Source organism: Phyllostomus discolor, chromosome 11, assembly GCF_004126475.2.
Source record: "Phyllostomus discolor isolate MPI-MPIP mPhyDis1 chromosome 11, mPhyDis1.pri.v3, whole genome shotgun sequence".
NCBI classification, from domain to species: Eukaryota; Metazoa; Chordata; class Mammalia; order Chiroptera; family Phyllostomidae; genus Phyllostomus; species Phyllostomus discolor.
The window spans coordinates 86256363-86271003 of NC_040913.2; the positions used below are offsets into that span (position 1 = coordinate 86256363).

Here is a 14641-nt window from a genome sequence, read left to right on the forward strand (position 1 = left end):
TATGATTCGTTTTTATATTTTATTGCTTCAAATGCTTCAAACTATGGGAAATCTTTGGTAAAAATAAAGACAAATTTTTCACAATAACTTTACATAAAGCATTGCACAACAATGTTCTTCGATACACATGAGTATAGGAATGTTCAAAATCCTCAGCGAGGACATTATCTGTACAGTATTTACAGTTCTTCGTTTCAAAAGTTTTCATAAATATTTATAATATTTCCTAGGTTCTTACCACATATTAACATTTATATGTCAATCGGCACGTTGAACTTCAAAGTATTTATGTTCTCATGAAAATAAAAACCAACAGTCAACAGAAGTGGTGTTTCCTGTTGCCTGCGACAGCATCGACTCCCTCTGCTCACTTCCCGTGAAACCAGGGGGACGTAACTAAAACAAAATCCACATCGTTCTCAGTCAGGCCCTCCGCGGAAAAGAGGAAATGCGGCGTGTCTATTATCACAGACGTTTCTCGGTGGTTTATTTATCTGTGCGGACTCACGCCTGGCCCGCCCTCGGCGGGTCCCCGTGCGCCCTCAGCTCCGGACACAGTTCGGTCAGCAGCAGTTCCATCAGCACCTGCACCGAGGAGGAGGAAGAAGAAGAAGAGGAGGGAAGACTGTGTTTTTTCTCCAAGGGTTTCCTCAAGTATCTACATTTAGGAGTCAAGTCTAATTTTAGGTCTGGGATTGTTCTCAGTCAACAAGTCACTCCCAAGGAGATGGAATGCATAGTGCTTTCGGTGGTCGGCTACCCAGTGCCACACCATCACAACAGTAACACTGCAACTCTAGTCAGACAGACGCCCGGGTGACGGCTTGCTCTGCTGAAACGGGAAAAACAAAGCAGTCGTGTTCCATGACGTCAGAAGCCAAAAGGCGACACAGTAGGAGAACAACGAGGATGCACCAGCCTGGGGGTGATTTGTTTTTTCAACCACACTGAACAGGCAGACAAACGAAGAAGGAGGCGGAGAAAATGGTCCAGAGTGACAAGTAAAACGGATGATGAAGAGTACAAAGAATTTCAATCTGCCCTATAACACATGGGTAGAATAGTAAAACTAAGGAGGACAGTTAACTCTCTGGTCAGCCTTTGCGTTACTCACATACAACAGGTGTTTATTGGCTCTTGTCTCCTGCAGCGCATTGAATATTTTGATTATCCCATGGCGGGCATTCTGCTGTCCGACAAGGCTCTGCAGCATATCTGAAAAATCAGGTGGATATTCAACGCTGTTACTGGTGAAATGCACAGTGCACGGAGATTCAGTTACGTAACCCGCCCACCATAAATAATGGCGCCGAAGCCTGAGGAATGGGAATGATGAGCTTTCTCCAGTGTTTACAGAGAAAATAAGATTACTTAGAATCTTTCCATGTAAGATATTTATACAAACTATAATTTTAATACATTGCTACCCAATTAAAATTAAGCATTCAAAACAGGTGGACTTTAGCAGGACTTTTAAAACCCCACAAGTATTCTGTTCTAAAACATTTTCCTCCCCTAAGTTAAAACAATGAATAAACAGTATAGTTCTTATTGAGATTTCATGTTAATTTCTCAGCAAGGAGCAAGCATGGTTTTGGTCTTTTTAAGTGTGATCATTCTTTTCATCGTAAATAGTGTTTCCCGAGAGAGAGAAATGAGGCACACCTTACCAGGCGAACCTTCCCCCTCTACCTCTGTTCTTGCCAGGGCCAGGGCCCAGGCCCTCACCTGGAATGTTTTCCAGCAGCTCTGCTGCGCTCATCTGCTTCGTCTCCTCCATTTTGCTCCTTGCTTCTGACTTTGGTGGGGGGTGCCAGTTTCCCATGCGGCCAGAAGGCGTCCCGGAAAACGGTGATGTAGTAAACCAGCATCTGCTCGCTGAAAATCCAGCTCACCGTGTCCCGAATTTGTTTTGAGAGAAGAATATTTCTTGGATGAGGTTTTAAAAAATTGTTCGCTTGTTCTCAAAAGCATTTATCAATGGGAAGGTTAAGATACAGCCACATCTGATGTTTGATGAATAAACGAATTGGACGTTAAACTCTGGCTCTGAGAGTTGTTTTTTATTTGGTGATGCCGTGTGACCACTGACCCCTGAGCTCCCACTTTATCTTCTCTCTGGCGCTCACTGCTCCGAATGCTCCGAGCAGCATCTCCCCGGCGAGGAGCTGATTTGTTCAAAGCTGGCAACACTCTAGCTGTGCTCAGCACCTAATATACTAATTTCTCCTCGACGTAGTACCAACAACTGAAAACTCAAATCCACTGATGGACAGTTAAACGTGGCCTGCAACACCCTGAGTTCTTCAGGTCCCAGGGAGAAACAAGGTTCTCCGTCTCTGGTGTCGCTATGGTAGACCGTGCCAGCAGTGTCCTCTGACCCGGGGCGCATGTCTGACACGCCCACAGGGCCAGAGGAAAAAGAGCCCCTCTCCCCACAAAGGAAGGGCCCTGGAAAGACACCCCTACCTAGCCATGTCGATCTCCGTGGGAATGACGGCTGGGCACAGTGTAAAGAGGTGGCTTATGTCTGTAACCCAGGTCTCCCACACAACCCTGGTTCATCGGTTATGAGTCAGTTCTCACCAATTATAGGACTATGCAGTCAGAGACAAATACAGTTCCAAAACCTGAGAGTAGTTATTGGTTGGGAGCAGGAAGTCCTCTTTGTTGAAAAAGGGAAAAGAACTGTTTTAGATTATTAGTGCCAGAAACACTGGGAAATTCAAACTCAATTCACGAATAATAAATTCAAAGCCCCTTTTAAGAATCTGACTTCCCAGTGTCGCAGGTTCGATTCCCAGTCAGGGTACATGCCTGGATTGCAGCCATGACCCCCAGCAACCCACATTGATGTTTCTCTTTCTCTCTTTCTCTCTCCCTTCCCTCTCTAAAAATAAAATCTTAAAAAAAAAAAAAGAATCTGACTTCCCAACCAGATTTTTAAAGAGACAACGTAAGGTTCTCAGAAACAGTACCTGAAATAGGTATTTCAAGCCTAGAATTTCCGGACAGGGGACAACGCTCCTACCAACTGGGCCGCGGGCCAGGGCTCCGAGCCCAGCATTCTTCGCACGGCAGCCCTCGGGGCTTAGAGACTGCGCGGTCGAGACTGTTCATTCTGTTTCGTGACTGCACGTCTCCTGAGCTACTTCCCTACATTGCTCAGAAAGTGCATTTCAACGCATACCTAACAAAATCATTTTGCTAATGTAATGGGACTTGTGACTCTAAGAAAACCCTGTCAACCTGCCTGTCTGGCCTCAGAACATCGGCATAAAAAGGCAGACACCTGGTTCCTGTCCGTCATCTTCCCTGGGTTACCCATGGGTACTGCATGAAGAAAGGGAACGAGAAAACTTTACACTTGCAACTTAAAATTAGGTAAGTGACTCTCACCCAAGGCCATCACCTAAGTATTTTCCATCAATGTGGGTCTGGCTTTCTATTAGCCAAAACCACAGGAAGCTTCTGAAGCAATTCCGGTACGTGGATTACAGCTGGTACAAAGTGAGTTCTGCTGCTTGTTTTTATGTAACCATATCAGCTAAAGGCAAAGAAGCAGAGGGCAGGGGCGAGGGCCAGGGCTCCATAAATCCCGCACCGGAGAAAAAAAGCCGTTTGAAGGACTAGCCTGGAACCTCTACACCGGGCCTCCCCTCCAGCACCATGAAAGTAAGTGCCCGTGTGTTCACACCGACAAACTGCAGCTGTTCATGCGACACCAGTAACTCGGAGCCAATATCGTGCTGTACAGACAAGCAAGGACAGCGGGAATGACCTGCGAAACTGAAAAGGGAAATGTATCAGCAAGCCTGGAGTCTCCGAGAAAAACAGGGCCGCCTAGGAAACTCTTACCCAGCGCCCGTCCCTACTGAGGTTAAGAGGGCTGACCTTGACCTAAGCTGCAAGTTCAGCAGGCCCCTTTCTGCTGAAAACAAACGCCTATGATCTGAACAAAGAAATCACCAACACCAGTTTTAAAAAAATCTAGAATGGTGTGTTTATGACCACAAGGAAAATATATTCTATACGCAAGTGAATGGAAAGATAATGTGTTCTTTATGTTTTCCATAAAAATTCACACGATAAAACTATCACATTAACGTCGTACACATGCTTGACAACTGAGTCTTTCAATTGGAAAAACCTGATTTTCATCTTAAAACATAATTGCTGTACAGAAAAAAGTGATCTTTCCCCTTGCTTTTAGCAGCCGACTCACATTTTCACTGTGTGAGAAAGACATAATGTTCATCCCCTGAAGAATCCTGGGTATGGAGTGAAGCTTTTATGTTCAGATAAAAACATAACACATTTAGATACACAGACATGAGATTAAAACATTCATGTGGCTTACAACAGTGGTACATGACGGTCCAATACTGACTAACAAAAGGACCCTGGCTGAGGGTCTAAGCCTTAACCTGGTTCCCATCGTGTGACACAAAAACACTGTGTCCGGGATGCCCAAGACGGTCGTCACGACCGCAAGAGCTCTTTACACACGGGGCTTCTGCGCGCGTCCCCAGAATGCTGGTGCTAGCTCAGGCATTTGCCGTCTCGTGCACCGTGCATTCTGTGGGGCGATTCTTCCAGAAATCTGCTCCCCTGGCCGATCCCAGAATCGTATCGGAAACAAAAATTAAAATAAACTACCTTCGGTATGAAAGTACAGCCAGCTACTGTAGCACAGGTGGTTTGACTACGGAGGCAAAGAGCAGGTGAGCATTCCAACATTAATTTTGTGCAACCTCACTTGTGATGGTCCTTCCAAAAGTGGCCTGCACGAGAGCAATCAGCGTTCTTCTCACCCATTTAACACTGAAACACAAGTCAGAGGAGAAGCGTCCGTACAGGAGCCATGGTTACATCACTTTCCTAGCCGCACCGGCACAAACCTTCCCCCCTAACTCACTCCGCGCCCTGGTGCAAGCTGGGGCTGTGAGTACCGCCGAGTGTGGGTGAGATTCGCAAACCTCTACCCAGGAAAAACTCCTTACTCAGCTTCTCATTTGCCGCTTAACAACCAGATAGGATGAGACTCGGGGCTTTTACAGCTTTCTGATGGCTCTAACAATGGCTGAAACGAACGAGCGGAAATAGGGATTAACTCCCTGTGTCCCCAGGCTCCCGGCAACAGGTCTGTGTCCACCGGCAGACGGTGCGGCTCCTGTTCCGGATTCTGGCTGGCTGCCGCCCAGCCGCCGACCGCCTCTCTGAACGCGAAAACACGCTGCGTCCCAGGCTGACGGCCTGCTTGCTGGTTTGAAATACTAGTGATCTGGTGGGTCTCGCTGCCTCCCATTCGCGTACTAGTTCAGGAGCACCTGGCACTTTTCTCTGTTTTACGCTGTTGTGGGCGGAGCCGGGATCCCCCTGAGCGGTGAACCCAGCGTTCCCCGGAGCCTGCGTTGCCGCCGCTGCCCCTGCTGCCGCGCCACGGGGGCAGCTGGCTCCGGCCGCCTTCTCTGGGCCACAGTGCCCTCATCTGGGAAAGGACGGGGGTCACGTGTGCTTGTTTTGCTCTGAGGGTCTCGTCAATACTTTGTGTGAGAGGGCCCTGGGAGGCGCTCACCAGTCTAAACTTTCCTCATTACCTCGGTGACGACGGGATACAAATAGGAATGGGAAGAAAAAGAAGGCAGAGAAACGCTGCGAGGGTATTTTAGGTCTGCAAAACTGGAATCTAAACCAAATTTTCTGCTTATTCACCCACATTCATCACAAACGGTTAGCCTCTGACACACGAGCACATGAGAAACTCAAACTTGACTGTAGCGGAGCCCAGAGTCCAGGGGCCGGTACCAGCCCCGAACCTGAAATGGGCGGCCTCACAATGACCCCTGGGCGAGGGAAGCCTCACAAACAGAAATCAGCAATGGCACACGGGCTTGGTGCTGGGCGTACCGAACATTCCAAGGTCACGTCTAACTTTTCAATGGCTCTAAGTGTCCAGTTAGAGTAGTGGTGTTAATCCTTCAAGTAAGACTCAAGTCGTGGAGTCGGGATCCTGCCTTCAAGGCACCTGACGTGGCTGAAGGCATTCAGGACACGTGGCCAGCACGCGGGCCTGCGCGGGGAGGCTGGCGTGGCGGCTAGGGAGTGCGTCTGTCCGTGATGACACCCTCCCTCTGCCTTCCCAGGGCAGAGAGGCAGCCCACAGCCAGAGGCTCTGAGGACAGGGCCCTCCAGAAAGAAGGCCTGTCGGCCAAGTGACCGGTCCCAGATTGTTAAATGGCTGTGTGGCTACCGGCCCCTTTTGTGTGCTGAATAGAGCAGGAACCAGGAACTGCCCTGCTCCAGATTCTCCCGTCACTGACGGCTGCTGACAACTTTTTCCCGTCCCCCCCACCCCAAAACAGCCCCCATGAGCCCTCTGAAGGGCTCGTCTGTTGAAAGCCACGGAGACAGCTGCAGCAACAGTAGGATTCTGCTGATGGCAAAGATATCACATCTCATTATAGATGATGTTCTATTTTTTTCCCCTCCGGAATGTCACCGGCCACACCAGATATGCTCTGGGCGGGCACGTGACAGGGGAGAGGTGCCCGCTGCGGAGAGGGGAGTCTGAGCCCCACTCTGCCCTGACAGAGCCACCACGTCTCCATCTCCGCACCCCAAAGACACAGACAGGGACACAGACTCAAAGGGCGCTTCCCCCTTCCCGTCAGCGCTGGGAACCCGGGAGGCCTCACAGTGGGATGGGCCAGCCTTCCCCGGGGAAGAGTCGGGTGCTGGGCGGAGGGACAGTGTTTTCTGACGGTTGCCGGACCCCGTCCAGCGGCAGCACACGTCTTAATGCGTCCCGAATTACACGAGCGGCGGCGACGGCTTCTTCGTCTGAAAGGACCTTCAGTGCTTGGGTGGCATTCCGTCACATGGAGGTTTCTTCACTTATCCCCCACTTCTGAAATGTAGCTTCCAGCGTTTCAATGCTAAAACTATGCTAGAAATGAACGTCCTTACACCTAAATGTCTGCCTGTGGTTTTTGCATTTCGTTTGTGTCTACTGGATAATGTGAGTTAGGCGTTCAGAACGCTTACATTGTAAGTGACACATTGTGAGTGAGCTGAAGGGAAGAATCTGCATCCGACATGGTTTTGTTTCCCCTGCAGAGCTGCACGTAAAACACATGCTCCCAAGGCGTCTGCTGACTGTTGAGGCTCTGGCTTGGGCAAAGGAGAAGTTCAGTAACCAAGATAATTCATTCCGGCGCTTGAAAGCTTCCCGCCTGTTCATTCACTAGTGCACCTGGCCAGGCGTCGCCTGGACCACCTACTATGGCTCAGGCGCTGTAGCAGAGACTGAGGATTAAAAACGCATAGATGTGCTCAAGTGTACAGAGCACTTGAAGTGTTTGCATCTGCTAATAATTCCTGAAGGGACACTAAGGGACATGTAAGAAGGGAAGCACAGCCCCACTGCCTGTATGAGACCAGCTCCCGGCCTGCCTCCCTTGCCCCCAGGGAACAGATGCTAATCTGCGTGGACAGAGCACGGACGGCCAGAGGGTGTCACCGTGCAGGCTGGAGGTTACCCCTGGGCCTTGCAAACCCTTGCTCCCCTCGCGTGCTTCCTCTTCGGGCGGTTAGTGGGGCCTTTCGGCACCATCACACCGCCAGCTAGTACCCAGGCCCCAAGTATGGCTGCATGCGCCAGTCTCCTGGTGTGGCGGCCGTGGGAGGTGTGGGTGGGCAGGGAGTCCTGCTTCGGACTCAGGTGCAGACCAGGGACTGAGGTTTGACCTTTCGCCCGAGACTCGAGTATTGCTTCAGGAGAGGGGCCCTTGTGTGGGTCCTAACAAAATGGTTGTTTTGATCCTATGTTTGCTCTTGTTTCTTCTAAGTACACCTGAGGAACTACTAGGGTAGGGTTTCTCAACCCGACGTCACTGTCACTTGGGACAGGAGTCTTCGTGCTCAGGGGCTAGCCGGGCACCGTGCGGGGCTCAGCAGCAACCCTGGCTCCCACCCTCTGGGTACCGGGAGCACCATCCACCAAGCTGTGACACTGAAAATGCGTCTAGAAAGAGAGGTGGCTGGAAGGGGATCCAGGCAGTCCTGTAACCCCTGTCCTCACAACACCCAACCTCTTCTTCGGCAACCGGGCTGAGTCACGGGAACAGAAATTCAGGCCATTCCCTGTGTCGGGGGTCTTCGGGCTGCGTCCTCAGATCCCACCACACTATCTGGGTGACCCTTAAGAGTATCTGCTGAATGAGTGAATGAATGAATGAATATAAATATAGATACATGTTTGATTCCGAAATAAAGGGACATTAAATGTGTGTATGTGTAACCGCTGAGCCAGAAACACACCACTACATGGTAACAAAAAGACTTACTTCCTCGGAGTTCAAAAATCTCCCCAATCAACATGAAACAGGGCTCGGCCAAGGAGTCTTTCCTCCCGTCCACGTCGTCACCGTAATCTGACAGGTCGCTGTCCTCCTCTGCCTCCTCCTGGGGGCACAGAAAAGTCACAGAGGCAGGTCACCTACCCCACTAAGTGGCAGCGCTGTTCTCTGTTTCCAGGTGTGGACGCCACGCTCTGGGCTAACATTGCGACCCTCACACAACCTTTGACTTTCCTACGTGCAGATGTCTAGGTATTTTCAATGGAGAGGAAAAAAATGTATCTGACCATTCCCCAGTATTTACTTTTTAAATAAAAAGACTTTATTCGTTTATTTTTTTTGGGGGGGGGAAGGGAGAAAGAGGGCAAGAAACACTGCTGGGGACCTGACCCACCACCCAGGCACATGCCCGGCCCAGGATTGAACCAGCAGCCTTTGGTACGCAGGCGGCGCTCAGTCCACTCAGCCACCCCAACTGGGTGGGGCTCTCTGGTGTGGGATTTGAGCACCGTCCTCCCCCTCCAGCTTCAGTCAACACCAGGAGTCAGGCCACGGCTTCCTGTCCACTGAGAGCGGAAGCAGCAGAAGTCCGAGCGGAGACTGGAGGCTGACGGAGCCTGTGGCCCCCTGAGGACGAGACTCCTGCTGCCCCACTCAAGGACACGTTGAGCTGAGAAGTGGGTGGCTGACACTGGTAGATGCGGGTGCTCCTCCAGGCCCTTAGTAAACCAGGGTTTACAAGCTCAGACGCCTACGGGGACCAGGTCGGGAGCCGGGGGAGGGGTGGTAACAGCGAGAGCCCCGCCCTGCCTGACCGGGAGCTGGCTCCGGGCACAGGCCTTCCCGTGCGCTGTTTTCAGAGCCGCCAGGCAATTCTCATGAGACTGAGCGGGTGTCCTGCACGTGTCCTTCACTGAGTTCTGACACTGTCCGCCTAGAGACTGGCATCAGACGCCGAGGGTAAGGACTCGGTCCTACAAGGCTGCCCCCACTTCAAACACCAATGGCACGTCTAGGTTGTTACCTGTTCTCCTCCCCGACCAGCTGTCAATCAGGGGTCCCATGACCCGCCCCCCTCGGGTTCAAGTAATTTGCTAGAGCACCTCACAGCACTCAGAGAAACATTCACTTACACCCGCCAGCTTATTACAAAGGATGTTGTATAGGACACAGGTGAGCATCCTCACGAGGTGCGTATCCACAAGGAGCGTGGAGCCACCGTGCCCCCGCCAGGCTCACCACTCTCCCAGCAGCCCCACGTGCTCATCAACCTGGATGCTCCCCGAACCCCGTCCTGCTGGCGTTTTACAGACACCCCGCTGCCCAGTCATCGTGCTATATGCTACACCTGACAAGCTCAGGGGAGGCCCATCTGGGGGGGCCTTACAACCCCAGCGGCCAAAGTGACCACACAGGGTGGTCTGCCTGTAACTGAAAGCCGTTCGTGGTGGTCAGCCAAGGCCCCAGGCCTGCGGCTTCCTTGACAGAGGTCGGTCTTTAACTCTGAAACGGTCTGCTGTCTTTGTGCATCTCGGGTGCCATCTCTCTGAAAGTCAAAGTAGACTTCTGTCGAGAGTGCCCAAGGGAGGGCCGCTAGCACTGGAGTGTGGGGCCGCCTGCGGTGTCTGCCGCGGCCGCCTGCAGCGCGGGCACGTCCGCCCTCCCGTGCCCGCCGATGTAGCACACTCGTCTCTGCGTGTCGCTTCTCATCCATCCCGGTTTCCCGCCCGGGCTTCCTCCCGCCTCCCCGATCTCTCCAGCGGAGTTCCTGCAGCCCTCCGCACGCCTCCCCCTTGGGTAACAATGTACACGATAAGCTGCAAAGCTGACATTTTCTGGAGCATTTTCTCAGTCCGTTGGGATTTTGCTTCCCAGCAACTGTCTTCACTTTGGTTCAAATAAACTCTTACAAGACTTAAAAAGTATGTACACAAAATTTTAAAAAATCACTCCTCAACCTGGCACGGCCTTGCCCCGCCCACTCCTTGCCTAATCATCCATCAGTCCAGGGCAGAGACCCCGCCGCCCCCAGTCCAAGCCGCCTCCTCCCCTCCACAGCAGCTCCAACTCCTCCGTGAAGTCCCCCCACCCCAGGGACTGGCTCGTGCAGCCACCTGCAGGGGCTCCTAAGAGCTTCCCACCGCATTTCACTTACCTGCCATCATGAACCCTTTTGTTTCTGAATCTTACTGCTGCCGAGTGGCTTGGAGGGGGCACAGGCAGGTGTCGCAAACACGACCATGGCAGTGACTGAATGAAAACGGGTGTCCCTGCCTCACCCCGTGAGCAGGGTGCTTCCCACGAGCGCGTCACCGCGAGCTGCCTCCGAACAGACCGCGGCTCACGCATGCCAACCCGCGGCCCACGGCCCGGGCTCCAGGCAGCTCAGCTCACCTCCTGGTGCGGGAAGAAGTCGCGAGGAAGTCTTTCCAAAATGAGGATAATGAGAAGGTGGGTTTTTTCCCCTGCACATCAATGACCTTGAGGTAGTCAGGAGAAGGGCTCAAAAAGGCATAAAGTGCTTCACTCTGAGACAGTCTTTCGTCTGAAAGCAGATTCTGCGGGAGAAAGGGGGGCATCACTCCTCTGTGGGACCACGCGCTGCAAAGCCACCGGCCCACGTAACAAAGGTAGCTTACTCTCATCAGGATTCCGAGCCTAAAACCACGGCCCTTGCCCGCTGGACTCGAGTGTATTAGATCGGTTCCCCGTGACGGTAGTGGCACACCACCATCCCCTCTGGGTGGCCGCGGCGCCCCCACCAATCTGCTCGGTGGGGCTGCTGTGCAGAGGATGGACCCGCTCTGGCCCACCTGCTCAGTGCAACCAGATTCCCCCTCTGCACACGACTCGGAGTCTGTACCGCGGCTGCCCCTGGTTCGGGGGCGGGGACGGGAAGGGAACGGGAGGGACTGGCAGTTTCCAGACCGAGTGCTAGTGACGAGGGGGTGTTCGGTTTGGGGAGACAGAGAGGGCTGTACACACAGTGTCTGCACTTCCCGTATGGATGGCGCACTTTAGTTACCAACAAACAAAAAGTTATTCTGAGGATCTGGCGTGGCCTGCGGGAGCAGGAGGCCGACAGGCAAGCTCTGCGAATGACGACAGTTTAACCCCAAACAGCTGCTTTTCCTCTCACAGCCAAAACGTTTCCGTCGCTTACCTGTAAAAACTTATTCAGCTGATTCTTGGACTTTTCCATAAACTTCTGATCTACAGATTTGAAAGGCAGTTTGCTGAGAGAAGGCAGCTGGACTTTTTTTAGAGAAGGGAAGCACTGTGGGGGGAAAGGAACATGTTAGATCCTGGAAAGTACACTTCGCTCTCAGAGAGACATTCGGCATCACAGTGAGGACAAGCCGGGGCCCTTCCTCCTGCACTCGCCCCTCTGACACTCAGGCCTTGGACACCCACCTGCTCCGACCCGGCTCCGGGAACCCGGAGGAACGGGGTGTTTGGTGGAAACGCTAAGCCTCGTGCCCGGGCCCTCGGACCCTGAAGCCAGGCCAGGCGGGTGGATTTGCACGCCGTGCACAGGTGCGGGGCGCGCTGGGTGTGCACACCTGGCGCACAGCACCAGGGGCTCCGTTTACAGCGTTGCTGGTGGAGGTTGTCCAAGGCGACAAAAGAACACAATGGGAAGAGAGAATAACCTGGGTTGAAGCCCCATCACTGCCTTTAATGGCACGCTGCAGAGTGTACACCTGCCAATCACACTAGTAACACAGGTCAGTACATAACAATAACAAGAGACTTCCTTTGTGGAGGAAGGCCTGCCCTGTGCAGACGCTGTGCCGGGCCGGCAGGTGCAGCAGCTCCATGCGGTGGGGATTGGGGCCGTTCCGTTTCCCACGTGAGAAGATTCAGGACCGGGGATTCAAGCCCAGACCCGCCTGACTACGAAGTCTGTGCTCTTTGTGCCAGTTCCCGCGGGACGCTGCCAGTGCGCCCCTCAGAGAAGAGGGAGAGGGTCCCACAGGTCCCCACAGCCCCACTGCCAAACGCCGGCCTTCATGAAGGCCCCTTGCATGTGCTGCACGAGATCAAGCGCTACTGACAGGCAAATGCGCACAGGGTGGGCCGGCCACAGCCTCGGGGGCCCCTCGCCACCAGGGTCAGGCAGCCGCCACGCCCCACCCCACGGGCCTGGCCACAGCAAGAAAGGACATGTAACTGGCGGCCTGTAACGAGCGCTTCCGGTGGTGGTGAAGGGGGCACTGGCCTTCCCCATGCAACCCGCTGGAGCTCCCCCAGCACGAGGGCGCCTGCCCAAGGAGGAAACACCAACCGGTGCTCTAATTCAGGGCGAGGGGTTAGGGGAAGGACACCACACCACACGGGTGAGAAAGGAGCAGGAAGGGAGGAGCACAGCCAGCAGGGGCCAGAGGAAGGTGCCCACCCAGGGGGCACTCTCCACAGGGAACGCTCACACGGCAGGACAGGAGACCCCAGGGCTGAGCGCGAGCCGGAGATCGGGCCACCGAGAGGAGGGGGGACAAAGCCACGGAAACACCACCCAGGGGCCTTCACAGTCTGTCCCCTCTGGTGCCTCAGTATCACCGTTTTTATTTCCTAAGAATGTCCTCTCTTCCCTAAGAGAAATTCCGTCACCCCTAAATCCCTTTCTCTCCTTCCTTCCATTTTTACCAGCAAATAGATCAATACTACACTTGGGCTTCGCCGTAGTTCGTCGTAGGGCAAACGATGCATCTTTCTGCAGTGTGCCGACATTTGGGGGAGAACTTATTCTTACACCGGTGACTGTTTTGCTGGCCACGCTGCCAGAGTGGCCACGGTCCATTCGAGAAACGCCGAAGCGCAACATTCAGCTGTGGCCACCCTCCTCTTAAAAGCGGTTGAAGAAGTAATTGCATTCAGAAGCTGGTGACTCAAAGGATTTTAAAGAACCACCCTGGGAGAAAAGGTTAAAGGGACAGGCAGAGCCCACTGGCAGAGGAGGCGTCTGAGAGGCGCGCACAGGGTGTGACCGGCAGGAGTCCACTCGGAGCGGAGAACCTACCGGCCTCAGTGAAAGCGGAGGCAAGGGAAGAACTGTTTCGTCGCTGGGGTGGAGGGCAGTCACCTCCAGGACAGGGCGAGTTACAGAAGGTGGCCTTTCTGGGGCCAACGGGAGAGCAAGGAGTTGGAAGCCAGACTACCTGGATGCCAGTCCTGGTTTGGCCACCAGGTACACGTCCTATGGGAAGTCAGCTACACTCTCCGGGTCAGTTCCCCCGTCCGTCAAATCAAAGAGCTGACCTAGACTGATGGCTCTCAAAACATTTTTAACCAAACCCACAGCAGGAAAGACGTGCTAAGTTGCAACCCACAACACACGTGCACCTACACAAGTCTGTATAAATAACACGCACACACACACACACACACACACAAAGCTGAAACAGATGCTCCGTGCGCAGTGCCTTCTACAATGCTAACCTGGGGATGCTTGCTGCGTGCCCCCCATCTCCTGCACACCTTGTGTTCCCCTGTCCCCTCATTCCCACAATGGCTCTGAGACGGGCGAGGGGGTGCTGTCGGTCGGTGCCTGTATTCCACCGACAAGGAAGAAGGGCCACAGAGGGGCACAGAGTGACGAGTCCTGGGTCACAGAGTGGTAAGGAGTCACGCTCACGCTGGGGTCCCAGGTGGCGCAGTCACGCCACTTAACCGACTCCCGGAGCTCTGTGTTGAAACCCGGGGCAGCCCCCTCCCCTCCCATTGCTGTCGCCGCCCAGCGCTGGCTGCACTGCCCACTGCGGTGGGGCCCCAGCAGGCAGCTCCGAGGCCGCTCCCTGGTCCCTGGCCCCCTTCCAGCTCTGGGGGGTCCTCTGGGGCCCCATTCACGATGACTGAGATCAGACAGTTATCTGTCCTGAAGGATTTAGACGAGGCCAGATGATTGGAGCTATGAGTAATTCTAAATGTCAGGCCGAAAATGCCACTTTGCCAGTATCAACAGCAAAGAAAAAAGATGAATTGGTTTCCTTATGGGGAAAAATCGAAATGAGCTCTTACACCTTTTGTTGCTCAGGAATCCTAATGGTCTGCGAGTATGCGTACCTCACTAAGTTTCCGGTGCAGATTCTGAAACTCACTGAGCCTTCGGGGGACTGTCCAGTTCTTAGTTTCAACTCCTTCCACGTCTTGCAAGCTCACCATGACAAAGTAGCAGGGCATCTGCTCGCCGTTCTCTTCTGTGACCTTGAGAGCAAAACAAACCAAACCAACACAATGATAACAATACAACGCATAGGGAGCCTGTGGGGTAGCAAGATTTT

General features: G+C 53.3%; 1 protein-coding gene across 1 annotated transcript in view; it reads right to left on the bottom strand.

Moving 5' to 3' along the window:
* SNX25 (sorting nexin 25) overlaps positions 1 to 14641 on the bottom strand; it is an 84549-nt gene continuing 69908 nt past the window's right edge. The window contains 10 exon segments of the mRNA XM_036011759.1: positions 1 to 585; positions 1115 to 1215; positions 1729 to 1777; positions 1779 to 1918; positions 4766 to 4824; positions 8345 to 8466; positions 10755 to 10792; positions 10795 to 10918; positions 11524 to 11637; positions 14424 to 14564. Of these exon segments, the coding sequence (XP_035867652.1) occupies positions 505 to 585; positions 1115 to 1215; positions 1729 to 1777; positions 1779 to 1918; positions 4766 to 4824; positions 8345 to 8466; positions 10755 to 10792; positions 10795 to 10918; positions 11524 to 11637; positions 14424 to 14564 (969 nt within the window). The 3' untranslated portion in view covers positions 1 to 504.